The sequence below is a fragment of the Lygodium microphyllum genome, chromosome 6 (genome assembly GCF_053477565.2).
Source record: "Lygodium microphyllum isolate KBCC chromosome 6, Lygodium_microphyllum_v1.1.10, whole genome shotgun sequence".
NCBI classification, from domain to species: Eukaryota; Viridiplantae; Streptophyta; class Polypodiopsida; order Schizaeales; family Lygodiaceae; genus Lygodium; species Lygodium microphyllum.
The window spans coordinates 123420332-123445820 of NC_141140.1; the positions used below are offsets into that span (position 1 = coordinate 123420332).

Sequence of the window (25489 nt, forward strand, 5' to 3'; positions counted from 1 at the left end):
TCAGAATCCCCCTTTGAAGTAGATAGGGAATCCAAAAACTCATGCATCACGGACTCCGAAATGTCTGATGATGAAGGAAGTGTCGCCGGTTGTGTTGAAGAAGATATCTGGGGTGCCGAAGAGCTCCCAGAGGTAGCATCTCGAACCTGAGTAGTCGAGGGTGGGGAAGGGTGGGGCTCGAAATGAGCAAGAGGTGGGCAACAGTCACTGTCTCTCAGTGGAGGAGACTGGGTAGCCAAAGAAGAGGAAGGAGTCAAGCAGCCACTATCTCTCGAAGGAGCAGACTGACGAGGAGACGGTATCAAATAATCACTGTCTCTCGATGGAGCGGACTATACCTGAAACTAGGTCGTGGAAGCCATTGTACCCGAAACTAGGTGGGAGAAGACTGCTGCTGGCATTGCGACGATCTCCAGGAGGTCGTAGTGCCAATCGATCCTCCATGCGTTCGAAAGGACTTAGTGCCCATCGGATGCATCTTATTGCCTTGAGCATAGTACTCTGATAGCCGATGCAGAACAATCTTTGTGGCTTAGAAAGGAGAGGTGGCACAAGGAGTGCATGGTGGAAGATGCATATACTCCGGGGTGGGGGGTGGGAAGCAAAGGTCAAAGTTGGCGAGCATCGGTGGTGTGTTCGGTGATGCCACAGTAGGAGCACCCAGTAGTCTAGTTATCTGTTGGTAAAGAAGCCATGGATACTAGTGTGCCTTGCTGAAGAAGGAAGAGGTCAGCCACCATGAATCACGAACCGCAATGTTTGCCTCAAGGGGTGTGAGAGTAGTGTGAAGCACGAACTGCAATGTTCGCCTCAAGGGGTGGGAGGGCAGTGGAAGGGGTGGATGTGAGCTGCTTGTGGGAGGAGGATGTGACTAGTAGCAAGAGATTGCAACCAATAGAAAAACGCAGGTGAGGAGAGAGAAAGACTAAAAATGCAAGCAGTAAGTGAGAGAAAGACTAAAAACGTAGGCAAGACAGCCTACAAGAGAGAGAAAGACTAAAAACGCAGAATGCAGGCAAGATAGCCTACAGGAAAGAGAAAGACTAAAAACGCAAGCAGCAGGAGAGAGAAAGACTAAAAATGGAGGCAGGCCAGCCTATAGGAGAGAGAAAGACTAATAACGTAGGCAACAGGATTGTGATGATGTGGTAGGCTGTACGGCAGCAGGTTTGCATAGGAACAACAGTCGCTTGGTTGGAATTAGCTCTAAACAGCGTGAAGAGGGTTGGAAATCAGGCGCCAACTGATGGAGACAGCAATGGACAGCTTCGGCTGAGATGTCCTCCGCGAATGGGGTGTGGGCAGTAAGCTGAAACACCTGAAATCTGCAAAAACGAGATTTTAATGTAGCGGAAGAAGAAGAGAAGTGGATGTCGAACCCGCCACCAGTCTTTGCATTCACTGGAGTGGATGATCTTTGCCGCTGTTTGAGTAGATCCAGCTCCGATATCATGTCAAAAGATGACGTACCAGCGAGACAGTAGGGTTTGCGAGGAGAAACACGGAGTGAACTCGGCAAACATGGAGAGGAGAAGAGAAGGGAGAAGAAAGTCTGATGAATGGAATGATGAAGTTCTGAATCATGGAGTGAATGTGATACAAGGGAACAAGGGTGCCGTAGCACAAGGAAGATGATGAAGATAGCCATGAACCATGAACCACGAACCGCAATGTCCTCCTGAAGGGGTGTGAGGGTAGTGGAGAGGCTGGAGAGAAGAGGTGACAGGCTGAATGAATCGGCCGTTGTGAATGAATGGGAGAGTGGCCTATAAATAGACATAGTCAGTCTAGGATGGTGCTCCTTTTTGGGGCTGCAAACCCTAAACGCAAACCGCAAAAATGCAAAAAAATGCAAACTGCGGGTGAAGGGTTTCTCAACATCATACACTTCTCTGACAACTTGTTTGCGTCAGAAAGTACCTCAAAGTCTAATGGTCTGTCTACATTGTAAAATCAGCCCCCAACAAATAATGTTGCCACATAGATGATGTATGAATTATAGCCAAGAGCTCTTTCTGATAGACTTGCAAATTCTTTTTTGTACCGTGGAGAATTCGGCTGTCATAAGCCACAACTCAGCCATCCTGCATAAGAAGAGCCCCAATGCTGTTGTTAAATGTATCACTCTGAACCACAAATGACTTCTTTAGATGGGGCAATACAAGCACATGATCTGAAGTCATCTTTTCCTTTAACTTTTCAAATGCTGAAATTTTTACAACTGTCTATCTAAACAACACATTTCTCTTTTGCAAAGCATGTAATGGAGATGCAATAAGAACATAAACCCAAGAAGTTGCAGATCTCATGCACATTTCTCAAAGGTGGCCATGATCGTATTGCCTCAACCTTTGTAGGGTCCATGCAAATACCATCAGCCAATACAATATGCCCCAAAAAGTGGATTTTATTGAAATACCAAACATCATTGAACACAATGTTTAAGTATCTTCTATGATTTGCCTCGTTCTTTGAATAGACAGTCATGTCATCAAAGAAAGTGCCCATAAATCCTCTATAAGGCGTGAAGATGTGATTCATCATCCGATTAAAAGTGGCAAGAGCATTTGTAAGTCCAAAAGGCATAATAAGAAACTCATATAACCCAAAAGACACATCTTTTGGTCTAATGCGTATTTTATGATACCCACTTTTTAAATCTATACAGCTAAATATGGCTGCCCCTTGCAATCTATTCATAACATCATGGATCCGAGAAATTGAAAAGGGATTCTTTATTTTGTGATCTTGTTCAGAGCACAATAATCAATGCACATACGCCATGAATCATCCTTTTTCTGCAGCACCAAAAGCATTGGAGATCAAAAAGGAGATGAGTTGGGCTGAATCAACTAATTTTCTAAGAGCTCATTCACTAGACTCATAATCTCCTTATGTTGGGCTGCACTGACTCTGTAGGGTGGCTTATTAGGTGGGCTACTTCCAGGGATAAGATCTATGCCATGATCTTTTGGCCTTTTAGGTAGTAGCTGCCTTGGAAGTGATTGAGAGAAGCAATCAACATATATTTTCAGAAATGACATGCGATTGTTCTCTAACTTAGACATGTTCCCAACATTAGGCAACAATGCATCCCAAAACTTCTTATTATATTGCTCCAAATTCTTACATTCCTTAGCATCTAGCTTATTTCAAACTCTTATTATGTCCACCTCAAAGGTACTTGTCAACCGATTCGATGCAAACATTTGCTTGAATTGTATCCACGTTGACGGTGCTCTACCTTGTATCAAAAGAGTGGACAACCACTACAATGCATTCCCTTTCAAGAAAGTGTCTGCCTTTCAAATCTTTGAGGACTTGGTGAAGTTTTCCCTTGAATAGGCTGCAATAAATTGCTGAATGAAAGTCAAAGCTCTCAGCCTATCTTGTGTACCATTGAAGGACTCAAACTTCATTGCTTTTTCAACCTCATCATAGTCTTTTGCTGCGCCTTTGGATGTCAAGTTGTCATACAGTGGTTGTTGCAGAAAGGGTGCATTTGTTGAATTTACATGAAAACCAACACCAGATGGAGCATTTGCATGATTGGCATTCATTCCTTGAATCCCATAAGCATTGGAGGGTGCAAATGCAATACCAAACACACAACTTTGCACCCCAGGCATCAAGCCAATGCTGCCATACATAGGGGTTTGCATATTTTTAGCCATACCCAAATACATTGGGCCTTGCACACCATGCATTGGCTGCTGTATACCATAGGGATTTGTGCTATACATTCTTGTATGCGGTCCTTGTATACATTTTTGTATGCGGTCCCTATCCAACCATAGCATGAAAAATCGTGCTGCCACCAAAGTATCGTGGCTACCTCATCATAGCATGCATGCCCAACTGTCCAAAATCCATTGGATTGGTACTTCCATGATGGCCTTGCATTTACATTCCTTGCTCTGTAGATACCAACTGTTTTGCTTCATTAGTATCTTTGGGAGCTTCAAATGAAGGCTTTGGCATTATCTTTGGTGCACTTTGTTGATTGGGTGAACTAAGGATCCTTTGCCAATCCAGCAAAGAGATTTGCTTCTGTCCTCATCCAATTTTTAAATTGGTTATCAAATTCCTTTTCACTTTATTGGTTATCAGTCTCATTATGCCTTGAAGGTCCTGCATCTTGCCCAATAGCAACATTTTCAGTGTGCTTTACATGGTTTGAGCCTTGCCCAAGGTCAGACATTGCATTTCCTTCATTCCCATGTGAATGTTTATATTGAGAGGCATAATCGCTACTTGATTACGTCTCGCTGTATGAAGACATATTAATGTAATTTCTTAGCTGAGAGCAAAAATCAGCACTAGCATAAAGCTTTGGCTTGCAATCAGGTGCCTTGGGCCCACCAAATCAAAGGATTGAGTGATATCTTAGCAATGGAACCATGAAACCAGCCTTTCTTCTTGGAAAGGGTGGTAATTCCCTAATTAAGCACTTAATTACAGCAATTAGCAAATGAACATAACTTAAATTGTACAGATTACCTTAATAATCTCGGAGAGTGGACACACTATTGTCCCCAAAACTGGGTGTCCCTTTTGGTATTTCTTTAACTTGATTGTTAATGGAATGAGTACAAGTTGAGATTCACGATCTTCTTTGCTGTTCCAAAAAAGCCTCTTTGCTGTAGCAACAATCAACAATCAATTCGGGCCAATTGCCCTTTGATTTTTCACCCAGGACTTGCACAAATGGAACCACCAACTAGCCATATGCTAAAAAATTTACAACGAATGGGTTGGCATTTGAATTCCTTGATAGCTACACAAATTTTAGGTGCTGAATTCAGTGTACGATACTTTCACTAATTTGCATGGGTCCCGAGGTGGTTGTGAAACCTTAATTTTTGCAGAAATTTGGTTGAGATTTGCTCAAAATGGTTGAGAAATGCCGAGATCTCCTAAGAATGGGTTGGAGAAGGTGAGAGAAAGCCAAGATGAGAGAGAAATCTGATTTTCCTTTGGGAGAAAATCCTAAATTCTACGTTCTGCCTGCTCTAGCTTGCATTTAATGTAGTCACCTATTGTCAAGCACCTCCAAAATGCTGTCATCTGATCAGCAACGCTGTTGCCAGCCCTCGAAAGGTGATTTCCTGCTTTCCCTTGCCTGTTGAGGCTTCCAGATTGCTGTCTTCTATAGCAAATTATTGTTCTCTGATCAGAAAATGGACCAAAGCTCTCTCTCTCTCTCCCTTTCCCAAGCTACAAACTAACTAAATGGCCAAGACCCAGCCCCCAAAAACGTTTTCTCAGTTTGTATGGGCATTTTTGCCAAAAGCGGCGGCCTTCTAAACCCATTTTTCAGCATTATCCAATCATTTAATTAATTTTTAGAATTAAATAATTTTGAATATTAATTTCAAGCCGTTTGACCTTGCCCAAACTTAAATGTGCCCATCCATAATTAAATTGGTTAGGCCCTTTGCAACCTGGAGTGGTCCCCAACCTTTGTTGACCCTTAGATTGGTATTAATTTATTAATTAATGCTAGTTCCTAGTGTCACTACCGACACTTATTGGCCAAGTAACTGTCCTAAGGTCAAAACTAACACCAGTTGATCCCCAATTCTTAGTTGGCATAACTTATGTTAACTTTTACTTTTGATACCCATTACATCCTCTAGGTCCTTGGCCTGTTACCATGAAATAATTGCCATGTAAATCATATGTGCCGAAACAACCTTGTACATTTGATTAATAACTTAATCAAATGTTATTAGCAAGATTAAAGCATCTCAAAATTTCACGTCCTCATGACACAATTCCTAGATCCAAATATCTAAACTTGTTTCTCTGATTTCAACATCCTCTCCACCTGATTAGCTACACTATTGAGCATCTTCTTGGGCTCTAGATCATTTGCACCATGCTTTCTATAACAAATTGGCAAGTATCTGGGTGCTGCATGACTAGGTGTGTGTCACGTAATTGTTGTTTTTAGACTCAGTTCTTGCAAGTGAGATATTCATAGTCATGCTTAGTTGTTTGTGGTCTGAATTCACTGTTTCCTGTTCTTCTTTTTCAGGATAATCGATTCAGGGCCAGACGAGAGGGGAGGAAAGGTAGTCCATCTTCTTAATATCAATACTAAAGTGTGAGAATATTGAGCTTAGGTTTCTGATAATCTTTTCCTATTGATGTTGGGAATGTTAAAGTGTGCAGCACTTTAAGTTGTTGATTTTCTTTTTACTATGGATGTTGGAGTGTTAGAATGTTGTGGTTAAGTCACTGATCTCATATTTTATCTATACAGGTGGGGGGAAAACAGCTGGGAGGGGAAGGGGTAAAGGAGGTTCTGGTGGCGGGAGTGGAAATGTACGTGGTGTGGATTATGGCATGGGAATTGGTTATAAACCAGATTCAGATAACAAAGCTTCTCAGGGGATTAAGAAGCCAGAAGTTTCAATGCGGGGGTCAGCTGTTGATGCACTGAAGGTAGGGATGATGGCTCGCTTCAAAAGCAGTTTTGTTGCAGCCTCAGCTGGAAGTGCTGCAGAACCATCCTCATTTTCATCTTCTCAGCCATCTGGACAAGCTCCTGCAAATCAAGCACGAAGTTTTTTGGGTGTTGGTTATGGAAATGGTAAAGGCCATACTTTAAGTGGGTTTGTTTCAGGTGGTTCTATAGGTAGACCAGTTCAAGGCCAAGAAAGTGGAATGGCTGGTTTCACCAGTGGAGAAAGTAAATTGCAGAAGTCAGATTATACATCACATTCTGCTCATAATTCTGATGCGAGAGAAAGGGCTCGTGGCCATGATGCAGAACATGATCATGAGATCTCCCGTTGGGATCGTGACAGAGGACGAGATGGGCATGAGAGAGAGAGGACCCACAAAGATTCTACAGATATCAGAGGCAGTGGGAGCAATAGCAAAGAACGAAGCAGTGCAAGGTATGCGTATTACATAGTGTGGGTAACTAAGTAACATTTTTTGTAGATGGTTGTAAGATACTTATTTAGGACCTTGTGCAGTGGTCAGGAGCGTCCACGAGAAAGACGAAGACCCTCAGGATGGGACAGATAAAGATTATAAACATGAATCACCGAAGTGCACATGGAAGTTGCACAGTGTACGTTTTCTGTCAAAAAAAATGTATATTACTGAGATGAGGTCAAGGGTACCTTGACAAACAGTTGTGGTTACTTTTGAGTAAGTATGTTGGCCCATTTTCTTGAACATAATTTGGTCTAGGAGGAGGTAAACTTTGATCAGTGTTAGTAACAGCTAGACAACACATAGCTTATTTTTGGGCTGTAATTCTATGAATTGCAGTCTGTTTGAATCCATCAAAAACTGTGGTAGAACTCACATGTACTACCTGTAAACGTCATAAAAGGGTAGGATTTGAAGGTGCTAGTAGAGGCTGAGGAATGTGGTACGTTTTGATACAATGGGACAACTTTTAACTGATCCAAACACAATTAAAGTGGGAAGTTGGGTCGTACTATCAGCAGAGTCTGCAAGGAATCATCATTCAATCAGATGGAGGTTTATATAGATGACGGATGAGATTCCAAAATAATGTGAAGACAAGTGTGGAGCAGAAGCTTTTTATATGAACTCAACACGGATGTAAATGCATGCACCACAAACTTCAAAGGCAGCCTTTTCGGTTTGGATACCTACTACAGAGGTGCTGGTATGGCTCTGAATCATGGTCAATGAATCAAGCTGATACAATGGAACCGAAGCTCGAAGATGACTGAATTATCCTGGATGATCAGGCAGTAGTATCTGAAGGAAACCTGCACTATGGAGGGAGCGAAACGTAGTGCTCCCGGCAGTAGGGTATAGAAGGTAATGTCGAATGATGAAGGGATAGCCAGCTGTAGAGGGAGTGAAATGCAGTCCTTAGGGGCTGTAGAGATGAAGGATATGCAGAAATCTCTTTGAGATGATGATTGCTATCAAGGCGTCTGTTGGAGAAGAAAATGCAAGAATATGTGATGAAGATCTCTTTGTGTAAGTGGCTGTAGATAGGCGACTGCTAGGCAGGCCTTGAGAAGTGAAGCACAAAACGCAGGTATCTGATGTAGGGCTGATAAAGAGAGTGAAACCTGTTGTAGATGGCGTGAAATTGTTGCAAACACAAGCCTGATGATGACACTAGGTAAGGAGGACTGACGCCAGATGATGTAGGCTCCAAAATGTGAAGTGGAGATGGATGTAGAAGCCATGAACCGTAATGTCCTCCTCATGGGGTGTGAACGGTAGTGGAGAGGATGGAGAAAGAAGAGAAGAATATGGAAGAGAGACAGAGTATTAGAAGGAATGAATGTGCGGGATATCAAATGGGTGGAGTTAGTGCCATATTTATAGGCACAAACTATCTCGAGTGGCGCAATTGAAGTCTCTTACATGGCATCCCGCCTCTCTCAAGTGGTGCCTAGACACTAACTAATGATCCAAATAAAGCCTTTTTGGGGTTGTAAATGGAAACCAAATTAGGAATGGAGGTGAAGAAATGTACTGAATGACTTGGTTTCCCAACACCCCCTCTCAAGTGCAAAAAGAGGAGTGAGAGAGAGAAGAAGATTGACCTTGAATTCCCAGTGTTTCACCCGAAAGGTGATCTATAGTGAAGAACAGTTGACATGATGAGCTAATAGTACCCAAAACTTAAGTTCCATTTCTCCTTGCTAGAAGGTATATGAAGACCTAACCACCAAGCCATGGTTGAAACATCCAAAGCCTTGAACTAGGAAGAACTTGGAGATCTTGGGTATCAATTGGAATTAATAGGTGAGAAATTAAGGGGTGAGGAATGAATGTGTGAGACAGCATGGCGATGTCAACCACCCCAAGAAGATAAAGGGTTGTTGACAAGGTGTGTGAAGAATTGCGAGATTAATAGGGACCCTATTTGAAGTATAAGGAATGGGATTCCCCTTTAAAGTAGGAGGATGAGTCCCCTCTGAATTCCCCTCGGTGAGAGAGAGGGAATCAAGAAACTCATGGATCATAGCTTCTAGAGAGTTTAATGACGAAGAAAGTGCCGTCGGCCATACCAAAGAAGGTACTTGGGGCTCTGATGTAATAGAAGCTAGGCAACCCCCAGAGGTGGCCTCTCGAACTTGAGTAGAGGAAGGAGTGAAGGGAAGGTTTGTGAAGAAATGCTCTAAATGCAAAAAGCACAAAACCAATTGTACGATAAAGCATAGATTAAAAAACATAGAGCACAGTTAGGGTTAGGGTAACTTAGAGACAATGCACACAATTAATAATAAAGTGAATGAATAATAAATATATAGTGCTCACACATCAAACACACTATGCAGTGAATATTGAATCTCGAAGTCTTGTATCTCTAGGATCAAGGCAGAGGTTATGAGCTGTAGAGTGTGTTATATTTTGAATGGATTCCGAGTCGCAGCAAAGATAGCCTCCAACTATTGAACACTAGGAAAAGGCAGCTAAGAAAGGTTGAATGAATTTGATATAGATGGCAATGCAAGAGAGAGAAAGACTAAAAAACGCAGGTAACTAAGGAGAGAGAAAATATAAACAACTGTTAGTTGCAAATCACAGAGGTGAGAGAATGTTAGGGCAGGAGCCAAAAACTGAAAACACAACATTTAGAGGAGAGAAAAGATTAGGGTGGCAGTTTCTAGCTGATGGTGACAACAGGAGATGTTGACGTCGGTATCAAATTGTAGGCGACAATTTCAGGGTACCTGACAATAGGTGCAAATAGAAGGCGAAGGCTGGAAACAAGGGCCAGATGGTAGCGGATGGCTAGGGGAAGCTTTGACGGTGATGTCCTCCAAAAATGGGGTGTGGGTAGTAGGGATACAGCTCCTAAAACCTGCCAAAACGGGATTGAGGGAGAGTGGTGGGCTGCATACCTATTTATAGAAAGTTTGGGGCACCTAAATTAGGGTTTTGCATGTGGGACACAATAACTCTCTAGGATTGTGTTTCTTTTTAAAATAAGAGGTTTCTTTATTAATTAAGCATGTTTTGGGGCTGTTTAAGTCAGGCTAATGCATTTTTAGCTCAATACTTGTATTGGAATCAGTGTCTGTGGAGCAATACAAAGGAGGTAAGGGGATAGATAGCTCCTGAGGAGTCATGGGTGGCAACAATCACTCTCTCAGTGGAGTGGATTGTAGAGCCAAAGGAGAGGAAGGAGTCGAAGAGCCACTATCTCTCGAAGGAGCAGATTGACAAAACGGTATCCAACAGCCACTATCTCTTGGTGGAGCGAAGTGTAGAATCGGTGGTGGAGAAAACCATTGCACTTGAAAATGGATGGGGGAAACCGCATTGTGATGGTCTCTAGGAGGTCGTAGTGCTCGATAAGATCTTAGATCCTTTGTTTGCTCAAAAGGACTTAGTGCGCATTGGATGCGTCTTATTGCCTTGAGCATAAAAATACAATAGTCGAGGCAGAATGATCTTTGTGGCCCAAAAAGTGAGGTTGCACAAGGAGTGCCTAGGAAAGACACATATACTGTAGTGAAGCAGGGAGCAAAGGTCGATGTCGACAATCTTTGGTGGTATGGTTGTTCTTGATGTAAGAGGTACACCCATTGGCTAGTTCTTCTATTTGTGTAGAGGCCATAACACCGGTGTGTCAAATCTGTAAAGGAAAGGTGGGAGGGAGAGAAAGATTAGAGTATCTCCAAAAGATGTAGTGGAATATAGGGGGAAAAGGTAGAGGTGATCATCTGCAATCTTTGTTTGCCTTCTCCAATGAAGAGGATCTTCAGCTCTTTGAGCACCTTTGCTTTGATACCATGTCAAAATAGTGCGACGGAATGGTATGCACATATACCATATCAGAGAGACAGTAGGGTTTGTGAGGAGAAACAATGTGTACAACAAACAATGAGAGAATTTAGAAACTGAGAAGAAGAAGATGATGAATGATAAATCATTGGATCATGCTCAATGAATCAAGCTGATAAAATGAAGTCAAAGCTTGAAGAGGATTGCAATGTCTTGGCTGATTAGGCGACAATACTTGAAGGAAACCTGCATTGTAGATGGAGCAAAACGCAATCCTTTGGGAAGTAGGGCATAGAAGCTTGTTAGGGATTTAGTCATCCCTTGGACTAGCATTGTCAAGCTATAGTTGGTACAGTCTGTTAGAGATCATAGCCTGCACAGTTGGACCAGCAGGCAGCTGCATAGTCGGACTGTGCAGTCGGACTGCCATGTGGCAGTCCGACTGTCTGCAGCCCAGTCGGCTGCATTTAATGCAGCCCACTTATTTCCAGGCTGCGCCCTGTTTCTGGCGCCCCATTCCGTGGCAGATTTCGACTATTTATAGTCGACACTTTCAGCAGTCTGTGACACACTTCTCTGACGCAGATTACAGACCGGTGACGCGCAGTCTCTGTCTCTGTTCACGGATTTCAGACAGCAGACAATGCAGACTGCAGCAGACTTCGAGGTGGACAGCAGGTCGCATCGTCGAGGTGGAGACACACAGTCCAGCGCACTGCGCCCGTGTATATCTTTGTATTCAGCATTCTATATACAGCAGATCTTCATCGTCCACTGTCTCTCTCTCTCCCTTCTCTCTCTGCGTTCTTTCTCTCTCAGTCCTACGCTTCCGCACCGCTGCACTCTGACATGGTATCAGAGCAGTGTTTGAGGGCTGACTGAGCGCAGAATCAACCTGAAGAGGAGTTTCCATCGCGACACAAATTTGCGTTTTTTGCGTTTAAGGGAAGACAGGAGGGCTGCGCCTTGGAACAAGGCTGAAACGAGTGTGGGCGCACAGGAAAGGAGTACAGGTGGTGGATTTGCTGCTGTTTACTGCTGTTTGACGCGGAGGAAGTTTGAGTTTTCAGCCTAAAAGTGCAGGTTTTGCTTTTTCATCGCCTCCGGCAGGTGAAGAAGCTTCAGGACGCGGAAGAGCCTTAGCAGGCTGAGTTTACCGAGTCAGAGGGGGCTGCTTTTGCGTTTGAGAAGGCATTGCAGGTGAAGATGTCTACAGAGATGGACTTGGAGTTCCAGGCGATTATGGACCGGAAGGTGCCTGTCTTACCAGCTCTTCCTACAGATCAGAAGCTCGACGGCGACAACCACCGCATTTGGCGCGTCATGATGTTGGCCATCCTTGAGTCTTATGATTTGGCGGAGTTGGTACAGGAGGATATTGACCGGCCCTTGGTAAGAGATGAGTCCAAACTCTCTTCCGATGCTCGTACGGAGTTGTCCAGGGCCTAGTCTCATTGGGACAAACTGAATGCCAGGATTCGATCCTTTCTCTTCCTATCATGCACTACAGCCGTGATCGTTCACATCGAGCACTTGACGGTGGCTCGTGAGATATGGCTGGAGCTTGATCAAATGTACAATCAGATGACCCTGATGAAGAGGGTTTCTTTGGAGGTACAGATGCGGACCTTGTCTGTAAATAAGTCTTCTTCGCTACGGGAGCACATTAACAAGCTAAGGCAGCTACAGATGCAGGTTCAGAATGCGGGGAAGCCGATTTCCTCCGAAGACATGGCGATCACACTATTGTCCCAGTTGCCGCCACGATTCGGTACATTTTACTCTGCCCTTATTGCTTCGGGGCGAGAGTCTACTCTTCGGTGGGAAGAGTTGGTTCCTATGGTCTCGGACCAAGAGGAACAGTTAAAGGGACAGAATGCTTCCAAGTCGGAGGCGTTGTCAGGTCAAGCCTCTCAGAAGAAGGGGAAGGACCAAAAGAAGAAGAAGGGGGATAACAAGTCCAAGAAGGACAAGGAGAAGGACAAGGACAAAGACTCCACATGTCATATTTGTGGAAAGACTGGCCATTGGAAGAAGGATTGCCCTGACAAAGACACTAAGGATACCAAGAAGAAGGATACCAAGGATTCTGGAGTGGTGGCTGCACCCTCATCAGCTGCATTTCTTCATCTAGCTGTCATTGAGGACGCTTCACCGAATGCTTCTGATGCTGCGATGACGGCTCCCCAAGCTCGAGAGTGGATTGTTGATAGTGGTGCCTCACAGCACATGAGTCCTTCATCAGATGGTGTTGCCCAGCTGCGACCTTCGCGTGGGCAGGTTCTCATTGGAGACAGCTCTTCAGTTTCTGTTGCAGGTCGGGGTAAGATGTAGCTTATTCCGGATGGACGAGGTGGCACCCATACCTCAGAGGTTTTGCATGTACCAGGATTAGGGTACCATCTCCTTTCAGTTCATAAGATTTGCTCCCTTGGTCTTTTGGTGGAGTTTGACAGTTCTACTGTGCGAGTCCTTGATCGTGGATCGAGGAAGGTTCTCTCATCCGGATATGAGGAGAACGGCATTTACAAACTGAAGTCTTCCACTGCCCTCTCTACTCTTCTTCTTACCTCACAGTCACAGTCTGAGTTATGGCATGCTCGGTTTGGTCACCTGAACTATGACTATCTTCGGAGGGCGTCACGTGGACAGCTTGTTCGAGGGTTGCCGGATATTGTGGTGAGACAGCAGCCATGTGTCTCCTGCATACGGGGGAAGCAGCATATAGATGCCATTCCCTACACAGCTTCGCGGCGGTCTACTTCACCGATGGAGCTAGTATCTACGGATCTATGTGGCCCTATGAGGAATGAGTCCCTGCGTGGGAGCTCGTACTTCATGCTGATCGTGGATGACTACAGCAGGATGACATGGGCCTACTTTTTGGCATTAAAGTCAGAAGCTTTCTCGCACTTCCAGGATTGGCTTCTCTTTGAGGAGAACCGATCAGGCCGGAAGTTGAAGACCTTGCGATCCGACAAGGGAGGTGAATTTGTGTCTAATGAGTTTGCTCGGTTTTGTGCAGATAGAGGAATTCACCAGGAGTTTGCCAATAGCAATACTTCTCAAGAAAATGGTATTCTAGAACGGAAGAACCGCAGTGTGATCGAGATGGTGCGTACCATGATGGAGCACCGACAGGCCCCTCAGGTTCTGTGGGCCGAGGCTGTGGCTACTGCAGTCCACATCCTTAATCAATCCCCTACTTCAGCCGTGGAAGGGATGACTCCATTTGAGGCTTATTTTGGGACGAAGCCAGATGTTTCTTACTTTCGGGTCTTTGGCTGTGATGCCTATGTTCGCATTCCCAAGGCTCACCGTGATAAATTTGAAGCGGCTTCCCGAAAACAGGTATTTGTTGGCTACAGCTCCCAATCCCAAGGCTACCGACTGTATGATCCCGTCAAGCGGGATGTATACACTAGTCGTGATGTGCGGTTTGTGGAGGTACCGGCTACTTCAACGGGTGAGGAGCATCCCGTTCTTGGAGATCCAGGGGAGAGTTGGGCTCCTTCTACAGTTCCACTGGAGCCCGTGCCTTTTGATTATGATTCTGTTTCTGACACAGAGTCAACTGTTCCACCGGACACCTCTGAGGAGTTACCACCGGTGGATATTCCAGAGTCTTCTGCTGATGGAGAACGATGAGGGGAGGTTTGGCCTCCTCCTCGTTGGGCCCGTGACACACTCCGTGATTCAGGGATCGAGGGGGTTCCTGAGGAGTGGGGACCGCAGGATGGTCCGCGGCGGTCACGGAGGCACCAGGTGCATTCTTCGGAGCTTGTTTGCTCCAACTATTGTTTGATGTCCCGTGTTATGCAGGATCGAGAGCCCACCTCCGTGAAGGAGGCTTTACAGTCCGCCCCATGGAAGAAAGCTATGGAAGCTGAGTTGGAGGCTATTGAGAGGAATGGCACTTGGTCACTTGTGCCACGCCCCCCGAAGAAGAAGGTGATTGGAGTCAAGTGGGTCTTCAAGACCAAATATCTCAGTGATGGTACTTTGGATAAGCACAAGGCTCGCCTTGTTGCTAAAGGTTTTGCATAGCGCCCAGGGATTGACTGTCATGACACCTTTGCCCCCACAGCTCGTATGGCAACCATTAGAGCTGTTCTTGCTTTGGCTGGCCATAGGAGATGGCCTGTTTATCAGTTGGATGTGCAGTCGGCCTTCCTGAATGGTGATTTGAAGGAGGAGATCTACGTTGAGCAGCCTCCTGGCTTTGGTTCTTCAGATGGGAAAGTCTACAGGTTGAAGAAGGCCCTATATGGCCTCAAGCAGGCCCCGCGAGCTTGGAACGAGAAGATTGACTCGTTCCTCCAGTCTCAGTTGGGATATCGGCGGTCCAAGGCCGATCCGCAGCTGTATGTTCACACTTCCGAGGATGGTTGTGTGCTGTTTGTCTTATATGTTGATGATTTGATTGTCACAGGTGATGATGCACAGCAGGTCCAGGAGACAAAGTCAGCTTTACATCGGACGTTCGAGATGACGGATTTGGGGCTACTCCATTTCTTATTGGGCCATGAGATTTATCAGTCTCAGAGGGGAATCTTTATCTCCCAACAGAGATATGTACAGGAGCTCTTGGTGTCTTTTGAGATGGAAGATTGTCGGGCCCTCTCTACTCCTATGGATCCGAACTGGAAGGCCACTTCCCATTCAGTTTCTCCTTTGGCGGATGCGTCCCGCTATCGACAGTTGATTGGGTCTTTGATTTGGCTTCTCAACACCAGGGTTGATCTATGTTTTGCTGTTGGGCTCTTGGCAGAGTTCATGAGTGAACCTAAGACGGTGCATTGACAGGCTGCTCAGAGGATACTTCGGTATCTGAGGGGGACGTCTGATTTGGGGATTCATTACCCTGTAGGGACAGATGGGTCAGATCTTGTACTTGCAGGTTGGAGCGACTCGGATTGGGCCGGTGACGTGGACCACAGGCGGTCTACTACCGGTTACTGCTTTACTTTGGGTGCAGGTGTTATTTCATGGAGTAGCAAGAAGCAGCCCACGGTAGCCCTTTCGTCTACTGAGGCGGAGTATCGGGCCGCGTCTTCCACCACATGCGAGGTTGTGTGGCTTCGGAGATTGTTGGAGGAGCTTGGGTGCCCCCAGTCTCGTCCTATATTGCTGCGATGTGACAATGAAAGTTGCATTGCCTTGGCAAGGAACCCTGTTTTTCATGCCCGGACGAAGCACATTGAGATCCAGTACCACTTCATCCGAGAAAAGCTTCTGGATGAGACCATCACTGTGGAGTATGGCAAGACGGAGGACAATCTTGCGGATTTGTTTACGAAGGCGCTTCCTCAGGCTCTACTTCGGCAACATTCCAGATCCCTCAGGCTTCTGCACTGTCCAGGCTCTGAGAGGGGGTGTTAGAGATCATAGCCTGCACAGTCGGACCAGCAGGCAGCTGCACAGTCGGACTGCCACGTGGCAGTCCGATTGTCTGCAGCCCAGTCGGTTGCATTTAATGCAGCCGACTTATTTCCAGGCTGCGCCCTGTTTCTGGCGCCCCATTCCGTGGCAGATTTCGACTATTTATAGTCGACACTTTCAGCAGTCTGTGACACACTTCTCTGACGCAGATTACAGACCGGTGACGCGCAGTCTCTGTCTCTGTTCACAGATTTCAGACAGCAGACAGTGCAGACTGCAGCAGACTTCGAGGTGGACAGCAGGTTGCATCGTCGAGGTGGAGACACGCAGTCCAGCGCACTGCGCCCGTGTATATCTTTGTATTCAGCATTCTATATACAGCAGATCTTCATCGTCCACTGTCTCTTTCTCTCCCTTCTCTCTCTGCGTTCTCTCTCTCTCAGTCCTACGCTTCCGCACCGCTGCACTTTGACACAGTCAATTCTCTTGGGCACGGTTACACATTTCTTGTCAATCTTGGGCATTTTCAGCAATCACAAGGAGAGGACGAATTTTACTAGGCATGTTAGAGAGATTTGGGATAGGTGGCAATGCCACGTGGCAGCTCTATAGCAGGTTGCTATTTTTTTGACATTGTTTATGAGCAGTCAGTGAGATTTGCTGGTCGGCTAGTTTTGGTTGGCTTCTCTGACTATTTTGTGGCTATTTTTCATGCTATTTATAGCCATCAGTCAGCCTGCCCACTTCATTTATTTTTCACGTGGTGAGAGAGAGATTGGCTCGAGCAGATACTTCAATAGCTCGTTTGTATATGTGACTCCTTCATTTGAGCATTCATTGAGTGCAGATTTTTGTATTCTACTGTCTCTTTTCTCTCTCCCTCTTCTCTCATGTTCATTGTCTTTTAGTCTTGCCCATAGGTTTCCGCATTTGGTGTACTTTGACATGGTATCAAAGCAGTATAGAAGGGCGATTGATCTTGGGTTGATGTGGATGGGAAGATTCTTCGTGACAAAAGTTTGCATTTTCGGCATTCGAAGGTTGAAGTGAACAAGTGAAGTGTGGAAAAGGAGCGAAGTTGTTGTTTTTTGCTGTTGGTGAAGGAGAAAAAGTTGTGTTTTCAGCCTTTTGGAGCAGATCTTGAGTTTTCATTGCTTTTGGTGATTGAAACTCTTTTGAGGACGCATGGAGTAAGCCCTAGCAAGCATTGTGTATGAAGTCAAAGGGGGATGTATGAAGATATGCTAGGGTTTGCATTGAGAAAATATAGCATGTATGACCAAGACTGAAACACAAAGACTCAGACAGAGAAGCAAAACTCAAACCCTAAATGCAAAACACAAAACGCAAAATGCAAAAATGCAAAACCCAAACACAAAGACAAACATAGAGAGAAAAAGCTCTAAAGTGAATGAATTCTGTAAATGAATGTAAGAGTGTATAGAATGCCCAAGGACAAAGCAATGCAATGTCGGAAAGTGACGTCCACTGGAGAGGGATCCCAAGTGTAGTGATAATCGGTTAGAGTGTGGAAGTTGAGGAAAACATCAAACGTTGATCATCAGAGGGTCGGATGAATGAGATGACAATAGGGAAAGTGTTTGGAGCAAAGGGTGGTAGCAGGAAGTTGCAAATACGATTATAGGATGGCCCCCAGTAGGGAGAAGATGGTCGCGAGCTGTCGCCTAGGGATGAAAAGGCCGAATGTAGATTGCAGGGCCGACACTTGATAATGAGGGAGGGTTGCCACCTATCACGTGGCTAATGGAGAGTCGAACACATGAAAGAAGGAGGAGGTAGTTTGTGGGCTGGCGATAGTAGATGGACCAAACGCAGCAGAGGAGTGAGAACTTGCACTGAAGGGATGAGGGTGAATGGTGGGTAGCTCGTCTATTTATAGATGTTAAAGGGTGCCCCAAAAATTAGGGTTTTGGGGGATCCTTGAAACTCTCTTGAATCACGCACCAGATTTGCATTTCTCATTAGTGAAGTGTGTTTTGGGGTTGTTTAAAATGCTAATCAGGTGTAAAGCATGTTTTAGCTCAACACTCCCCTCTCATGCCCAAAACTGAGCCTAAAAGGGAAGGCCAGCAATGTGTACCTTAAGGCGTTCCATCCCAAAGCAACCGGAGCATCGGACAAAGGGTGCTAGTATGCTATATGCTGAAGAATGCTCATGTAGCAGGTGCCATTAGAGTCTAGGACAATGTTTCTCGTGGGGAAATTGTTTACTTGCCCAAGCGCCCTAGTACAAAGATGATGAAATCACGCAATACATAGGGAAAGGTACAACGGGGGGAGAAGGTTGAGACTACTAAGAAGGGTCGAAATGTGGAGACTATCAAGAAGGGTAGGAACTCCTTCTCAACATGGATGTCAATGCCGTAGAAGGAAGAGGAGCCTAAGGATATCAGTCTTCATGTGTTGCCTAGAACCATGTGGATAAAGATGATGAAGCATCCCTCTTGGAAGATCAAGAATAGAAGACAACGCCATGATAGCATAAAGAGAGATGTTTCATGATTCGTCGTCGGAGGGAAAACCTCCATGCTGGTAGAAGAGCCAAACTCCAAGTAGATGGAACCATGGAAGGAAGGACGCATATCTCTTGTCTCTAGGTTAGGAAGGACTAGTGCAAGTGTGTATGTTAGCTCTACACTGAAATGCAAAACCTTGCAAAAGAGATTAAAATTTGCAAGCATATAGGTGATTAGTGAGATGCTTCAAAAACAGATATTAAAATAAAAGAAAGCAAAGCTAAGTGCAATGCAATGAGTATGTAAGTATGCTATGTAAGTCTTAAAAAAAGAAGAAGAAGAAAGGCCAAGTGTGTGGCAACCGTTGCGTATGGCGAGGTGGGGACGTAGCCCTAGGAATGGATGCATAAAGTGCAATAGGCGAGCAACTAAGAGACCAATTAGCTAAGCCTAGAGTAGTGAAGGATATAGGTTGCTGAGGTTGTCTGCGTGCCACATGTCCTAGTAGCCATTGAGGCAGATGGAGCAGATGATGCAGCAGTGGGAGGTGTATCCCCACTGGACTGGCTAGTCGGAGTGGAGGCAATTGCATTAGTCTGCTGTGGTTTTCCAGGTGGAAGACCTTGGGCCGTGGTATGATACTCCTCGTCCACATGGCCCGATCTTTGGCAGACTGCGGTTTGCGCAAAAACTATTCTTAAGGTAGCTATTGCTACAACTCCAGTACTATGAATTGTGGATCTCAATAAACCACCCCCACTTTACCACATCCTTCCACTCTGGGACGGTTGTGATGGACGTTCCCCTTACTACCCCCAAACACTCACAAAACCCTTCGTACAACCTTTCAAACACAAGGATATCCATCCTCTGCTTATGGATTGTCATCCCACATCCCTTGGGTCACTCCTCGCAAGGATTTCCATCCACTGCTCGTCGAGTCCCTTTCCCTCCACCATGGGCTTCTCGAGCAGTTACCATGTCCTTCTCCACTTTTCCCATTCCCACATTTGGATCCGCTATACACACTTATTGTATGCATGGAAGGCACTCTAGGATTCCTATCCACCCTATTCACCCTATCCCCATTATATACCTTCTCCATCTCCTAGCACTACCACTCTCTTGGGACAGCTAAAAATGCTTTCACGAATAATACTCATTTTAACAGGTCAAATTTCACCACTTGGTCGAACTTCATGCAACAAGTGCTTGAATCTCAAGGACTTTGGGGCCTCATTGTTGGTACCAAGCCTATGTCAAACCCTCGATTAGCTTACCCTGATCACATTTGTCAATGGAGAAACTGCAATGTCACAACCAATGTTGAGTTAATGCAAGGGTTGCTTCCTGAATTCCACTCTCAGTTATAGCATTTTTTTCCTCGCATCTGAGCATTGGAGTCATCTCATTGACTGCTATGCGGCTCAAGATCACACTCAATGTATCAATCTTGATTTTGAGATTCAAGAGTTTTCCATTAAGAAAGGGGATGATCTAAAAGTCAAGTTGGCCGAATATCAGCAATTACTTGTTGTGTTCGCTACTACTAGCTCCCGAAGTCAAATGATGATTAGGTTACATTCTTCTTGAACAAGTTGCCCAACAAATACTTCCATTTTATCGAACACATTATCTTACTACCTAGATTGCCGATTGTTGGAGTCAAGATGGGCGATTCAGTCTGATAACTGATATGATGGGGCCGAGAGGAATACAACTTAGTTCGATTCAAGACAGAGGCACGAGATATGTTTCTCCTCCCAACCTTGCCTAGTTAATTGCTGGCAACTCCTATCGTGATCCGATTGCCAGCCGTCAACTCTTGGTGAGTCCTACTATTCTTGGACTCTCTTTAATTCTAGGCTCCCCTAAACCCCGTTCGAGTGCCCAAGGCCCCCGGATGGTCATCCCTCGCGCATGTTTCCCGTAATTTACCTTATTTATGTAACATTTCCTTCCCCTTAAGAATCGATTTCGTCCTCGAAAACGATACTTGGAAGGTCTAACTGTAAATTGGGAAACCTTTTCCTTAAGGTACTTACTCGCTTCCATGTTGAGCTTTCTTATGAACAATCTTTCCATTTGACCAAACATTCTTGATAAATAGTATTCCTTGTTCGTCTGTTACAAACATTTAATATTCTTTCTGGTTCATGTGGATTAGATTGGTTATCTAATAACTCCTCAATATTATCATTTAGGATTAGATTATCCAAATCACCCAGCTTCTTCCTTAGCTTACTTACATGAAAAACTGGATGTATTTTACTACCAGGAGGTAGTTGGAGCTTGTAAGCCTGTTCTCCCACCTTTTTAAGTATTGTGAAAGGATCACAATACCTGGGTAAAAGTTTTGGACATTGTCCCGTTTTCATGGTTTTAGTTTGTTCAGGCACTTTAAGATTGACCAATTCTCCTTCTTCAAAGGAGATGTATCTTCGGTGAGGATCTGCATAAGCTCTAGCTCGATTTTGAGCTTTCTTAATATTTTCTTGAGCAAATTTTAGCATACTATTCATATCCTCCAAAAAGTCCTTGGCTGCCTGAACCTTTTCCTTATGCAGTCCTACTGCATGAGGAGCTCTGGGCTGAAACCCATACATTAACATAAATGGACTATATCTAGTGGAAGAGTGCTTGGCACTATTATATGCAAACTTTGCTATCGGTAGATACTCTTTCCAATTAGTTTGCCTTTTACTTACATATGCCCCGAGCATATCTTCAAGGATTTGTTTAACCCTTTCAGTTTGCCCATCTGTTTGCAGGTGATCCGCCGTACTCATGCTAAGTTCAGTATCCAACTTCCTAAATATCGCACGCCAAAATTGACTATCAAATTTTCTATCCCGATCAGAAACTATATTTGCCGGAAGGCCATACAATCGGTATATGTTCTCTACGAACAATCTAGCCAATTCTGGTGTTTTAATATCAATTGAAGTTGGAATAAACCTAGCCATTTTGGTTAACCTATCCACAATCACCCACACAGAGTTGTGCCCCCTCTGTGTTCTGGGTAATGCAACAATAAAATCCATGGAGATACTCTCCCATTTTCTCGAAGGAATCTCTAATGGATAGAGAAGTCCTCCCATTTTCAATCTTTCAACTTTATTAACCTGGCATTTATTACATTTAACCACATAGTCAAGGACGTCCTTATTCATTCCAGGCCAATAGAACTGCCTTTTAATAAGACTATAAGTCTTATTAACTCTTGGATGTCCCGTGCTAGGGGCATCATGACACTCAAAGAGTATCTGGCGCCTTATTTCTTTATCTTTCGGGACATCAATGGTAAAATTCTTCCACTTGAATCCGGTTTGAGCAACCCCTGATGCTCCATTTCCTTGTTGAACATCCTCAGATATTCCTTTCTCAGTGGAGGCTCTTCCATTTGGATCCCCATTTTTTATTGCTTCCCATATGTTGGAATATGCCAGATCAACCTAGCATTTCCCTTTTAAAGATTCAAGCAAATCGGAAGTGAACTGAGTAAAACTCAATTCATTTATGATGGGCATTGTGCTGAGTGCATCAGCCACTATATTATACTTTTCTTTTCTATACCTTATCTCATAGTCGAACTCTTGGAGGAGTTTGACCCATCTGGCTTTACGCCCTTGTAGATCCGGTTGGTCATTAAGCCACTTAATGCTTTCATGATCCGACAAGATCAAAAGTTTGGCACCGTACAGATAGTGCCTCCATTTCTTCATTGCATGTACTATTGCATACAACTCCCTCTCATAAACAGAATAATTCTGTTTTTCACGGTCTAATTTCTTGCTTTCAAAAGCAACTGGTTGACCTTCTTGTAATAAGACCGCGTCTATCGCCTTGTCACTGGCATCGGCTTCAACCACAAAACGAGAAGAAGAAGATGGTAAAGGTGAAGGTATGTCTACCTCCTCCTCAAGACCATAATGTTTCTCAGAGCCTTCAATGATGGAGAAGCCTGATAGGGTATCATAGGATCCGAAGAAGAAGGTGCCTGAGACATTATGAATCAAAATCAAGTTGCATGTGAGTTTTGCACAGAGACTAGTCTCCACAATCACCGTAGGATACTCTTTAGAAGAGGACCAGCTCTGATACCATGTGAAGATATGCTAGGGTTTGCATTGAGGAAATCTAGCATGTACGACTAAGACTGAAACACAAAGACTCAGACAAAGAAGCAAAACAAGTTCTAAATACAAAACGCAAAATGTAAAAACCCAAAACTCAAACACAGAGACAAACACAGAGAGAAGAAACTTTGAAGTGAATGAAGGTTGTAAATGAATGTAAGAGTGTACAAAAGGCCCAAGGGCGGAGCAATGTAACATCAGAGAGAGTGATGTCCACGGGAGACAGATCCCAAGTGTAGTGACCATTGACTAGAGTACAGAAGTCGAGGAAAACACTAAATGTTGATCACTAGTGGGTTAGACGACTGAGGCGACAGTAGGGAAGGTGCTTGGAGCAGTGGACAACAACAAGTGTAGGGCTATGGGATGTGGTTGATTGAGAGTCAAACGCATGAAGAAGTAGGAAGTTTGTGGGCAGGTGATGGTAGATGGACCAAACACATCAGAGGAGTGAAAACGTGCATAGAAGGTATGAGGATAAATAGTGGGTAGCTTGTCTATTTATAGATGTTGAAGGGTACCCCAAAAATTAGGGTTTTGGGAAACCACTGAAACTCTCTTGAACTGCACACCAAATTTGTGTTTTTCACTAATTAAGTGTGTACTCGGAGTTGTTTAAAAATGTTAATTAGTTGTAAAGCATGTTTTAGCTCAATAGGATACTCTTGTTTTTTTGCAGGTTATTTTGTTGACAATGTCTATGGAGCTTAATGTGGAGTTCCAAGTTGTTAAGGGCTATAAGGTCCTTGTGTTACCGGTTCTTTCTTCAGATTAGAAGCTCGATGGGGAGAATTACCGCATCTGGCGTGTAATAATGCTTGCCATCCTAGAGTGCCATGATTTGACGGAGCTCGTGACCAAGGTTATATACTGTCAAACAGTTTGTGATGGCTTCAAGCTTTCTATTGATGAGAAAGCAGAGTTGATAAAGATATAGGCACGTGGGACAAACTCAATGCTTGCCTTCAAGCTTTTTGTTGATGAGAAAGCGGAGTTGATGAAGGTAGAGACACATGGGACAAATTGAATGCTTGCATCCATTTTTTCCTCTTTCTCTCTTGCACTCGAGCTGTCATTGTTCACATTGAGCACTTTATCGTGGTCCGGAAGATATTACTAGAGTTAGATCAAATGTACAATCGGATGAGCGTTATGAAGCGGGTGTCTTTGGAGGCTCAAATGTGGACTTTGAGTCCCAACAAGTCTTCTTCTATGTGGAAGCATGTCAATAAGCTTTGGTAATTGCAGAGGGAGGTCGAGAACACAGGGAAGGTGATTAGCTTGGAGGACATGGCCATAACTCCTTTTTCATAGTTACTACTCTGATTTAGTGCATTCTATTCTACCTTAATTGCTTCAAGGTATATAGAGACCCTTAGCAGAAGGAGTTGGTTTCAATGGTCTTGGACCAAGAGGAACAATTTGAAGATCAGAATGCTTTCAAGTCAAAGGCTTTGATCGGTCAGTTTTCCAAGTAGAAGGGAAAGAAGAAAAAGAAGGATGAGAAGTCCAAGCAGGACAAAGCCAAGGAGTCTACTTGCCATATCTATGACAAGATAGGTCATTGGAAGAAGGATTTTCCCAACAAGGACAATAAGGACACCAAGAAGGAGAAGACTACAAGGGACTTAGGAGCGGTGGCTGCTTCTTTATCAGCTGCCTTCCTCCATTTAGAGGTGATTCAGGATGTTCCTCCAATGGCCACTGAAACAACAACAATGGCCCCATAATCTAGTGAGTGGATGCATGGGCAAATTCTTAGGGTGACATGTCTTCAGTTGTGATCGAAAAGAGAGACATTTTAGTGCATTTATCCTACAAGAGAGAGGGAGCAGATACTGCTGGTCTAATTTGCAGCCATTGGAAGACCTTCTAAGGCAGCCAAGGGTAGAAGAAGACCAATCAACAGTAGGTGACAAGTTATGCTATGCTATGGTTTGGTTTTGTCGGATGAGTTGAGTTCATGAGAAATAGACATGTCACATGATAATCTGAGAATGTTTTTAAGATTCTTTGTGAGTCTTTATGTTATGTTATGATTGGTTGGTAATTTTCAGTATGTGCTAAGCATATGGAATGATTGATCAATAATGCGCAATGTTGTATTAACTATGATGCCTTGTGGAAATTCCAATCCAGTATTTTACTTTTGATGCATTTGGCAGTGCAATCGAGAACGATTGCAAGGATTTTAAGGAGGAGAGCCGTCACGAGGGCACGTATTTTTAAAACTTCACTTAACATATGGATTAATTTTTAACCACATGGTTAAGTAAATGTTGCACATGTGAGGTGCTAGGGTTTAAGTAAATTTAAGAGCTCGAGACCTGAGAAAATCATGGGATGTCAAAGGCAAAAGTTGCTAAAAGTTATGTTGCACACGTACTTGGTAGTATCTGGCGCTAGTTGTTGGCAATAAGTGTCAATTGGTGACACTAGAGAAGTGGCATTTAATGGTACCTAATGCGAATCCGATAGTCAAGGATAGTGCTGAGACACTCAGGAATGGAAGTTTCTTAGCCAATTTAATTATTGGCTAGTCAAATTATTTTTCAGGACACCGAAATAATTATTAGATTAATTTTCAATATTTAAAAACTAAAAATAATATTTATTTATGGATAATACTGAAAAAACCATCTTTGGGAAGGTTGCCACTTGTCAAAAATGTCCATGCAAGACTGATAAACGTCTTTAGAGGTTGGGGAGAGACATTTGAGTGGATTCAGCTTGCAAGACAAA

The 25489-nt window shown here is 44.1% G+C and overlaps 1 protein-coding gene across 4 annotated transcripts in view; it reads left to right on the forward strand.

Moving 5' to 3' along the window:
* Window positions 1-25489, forward strand: part of LOC148035067 (P-loop containing nucleoside triphosphate hydrolases superfamily protein) — a 60359-nt gene that overhangs the window by 23880 nt on the left and 10990 nt on the right. For 3 of the 4 annotated variants that reach the window (XM_087679980.1, XM_087679979.1, XM_087679981.1), the window contains exons 3-5: window positions 6041-6077; window positions 6269-6908; window positions 6990-7087. In XM_087679980.1, the coding sequence (XP_087536106.1) occupies window positions 6041-6077; window positions 6269-6908; window positions 6990-7041 (729 nt within the window). In that variant the 3' untranslated portion in view covers window positions 7042-7087. Of the gene's footprint in view, window positions 1-6040; window positions 6078-6268; window positions 6909-6989; window positions 7409-25489 lie in introns of those variants that run through there. The other variant, XM_087679978.1, reaches the window with a different exon arrangement.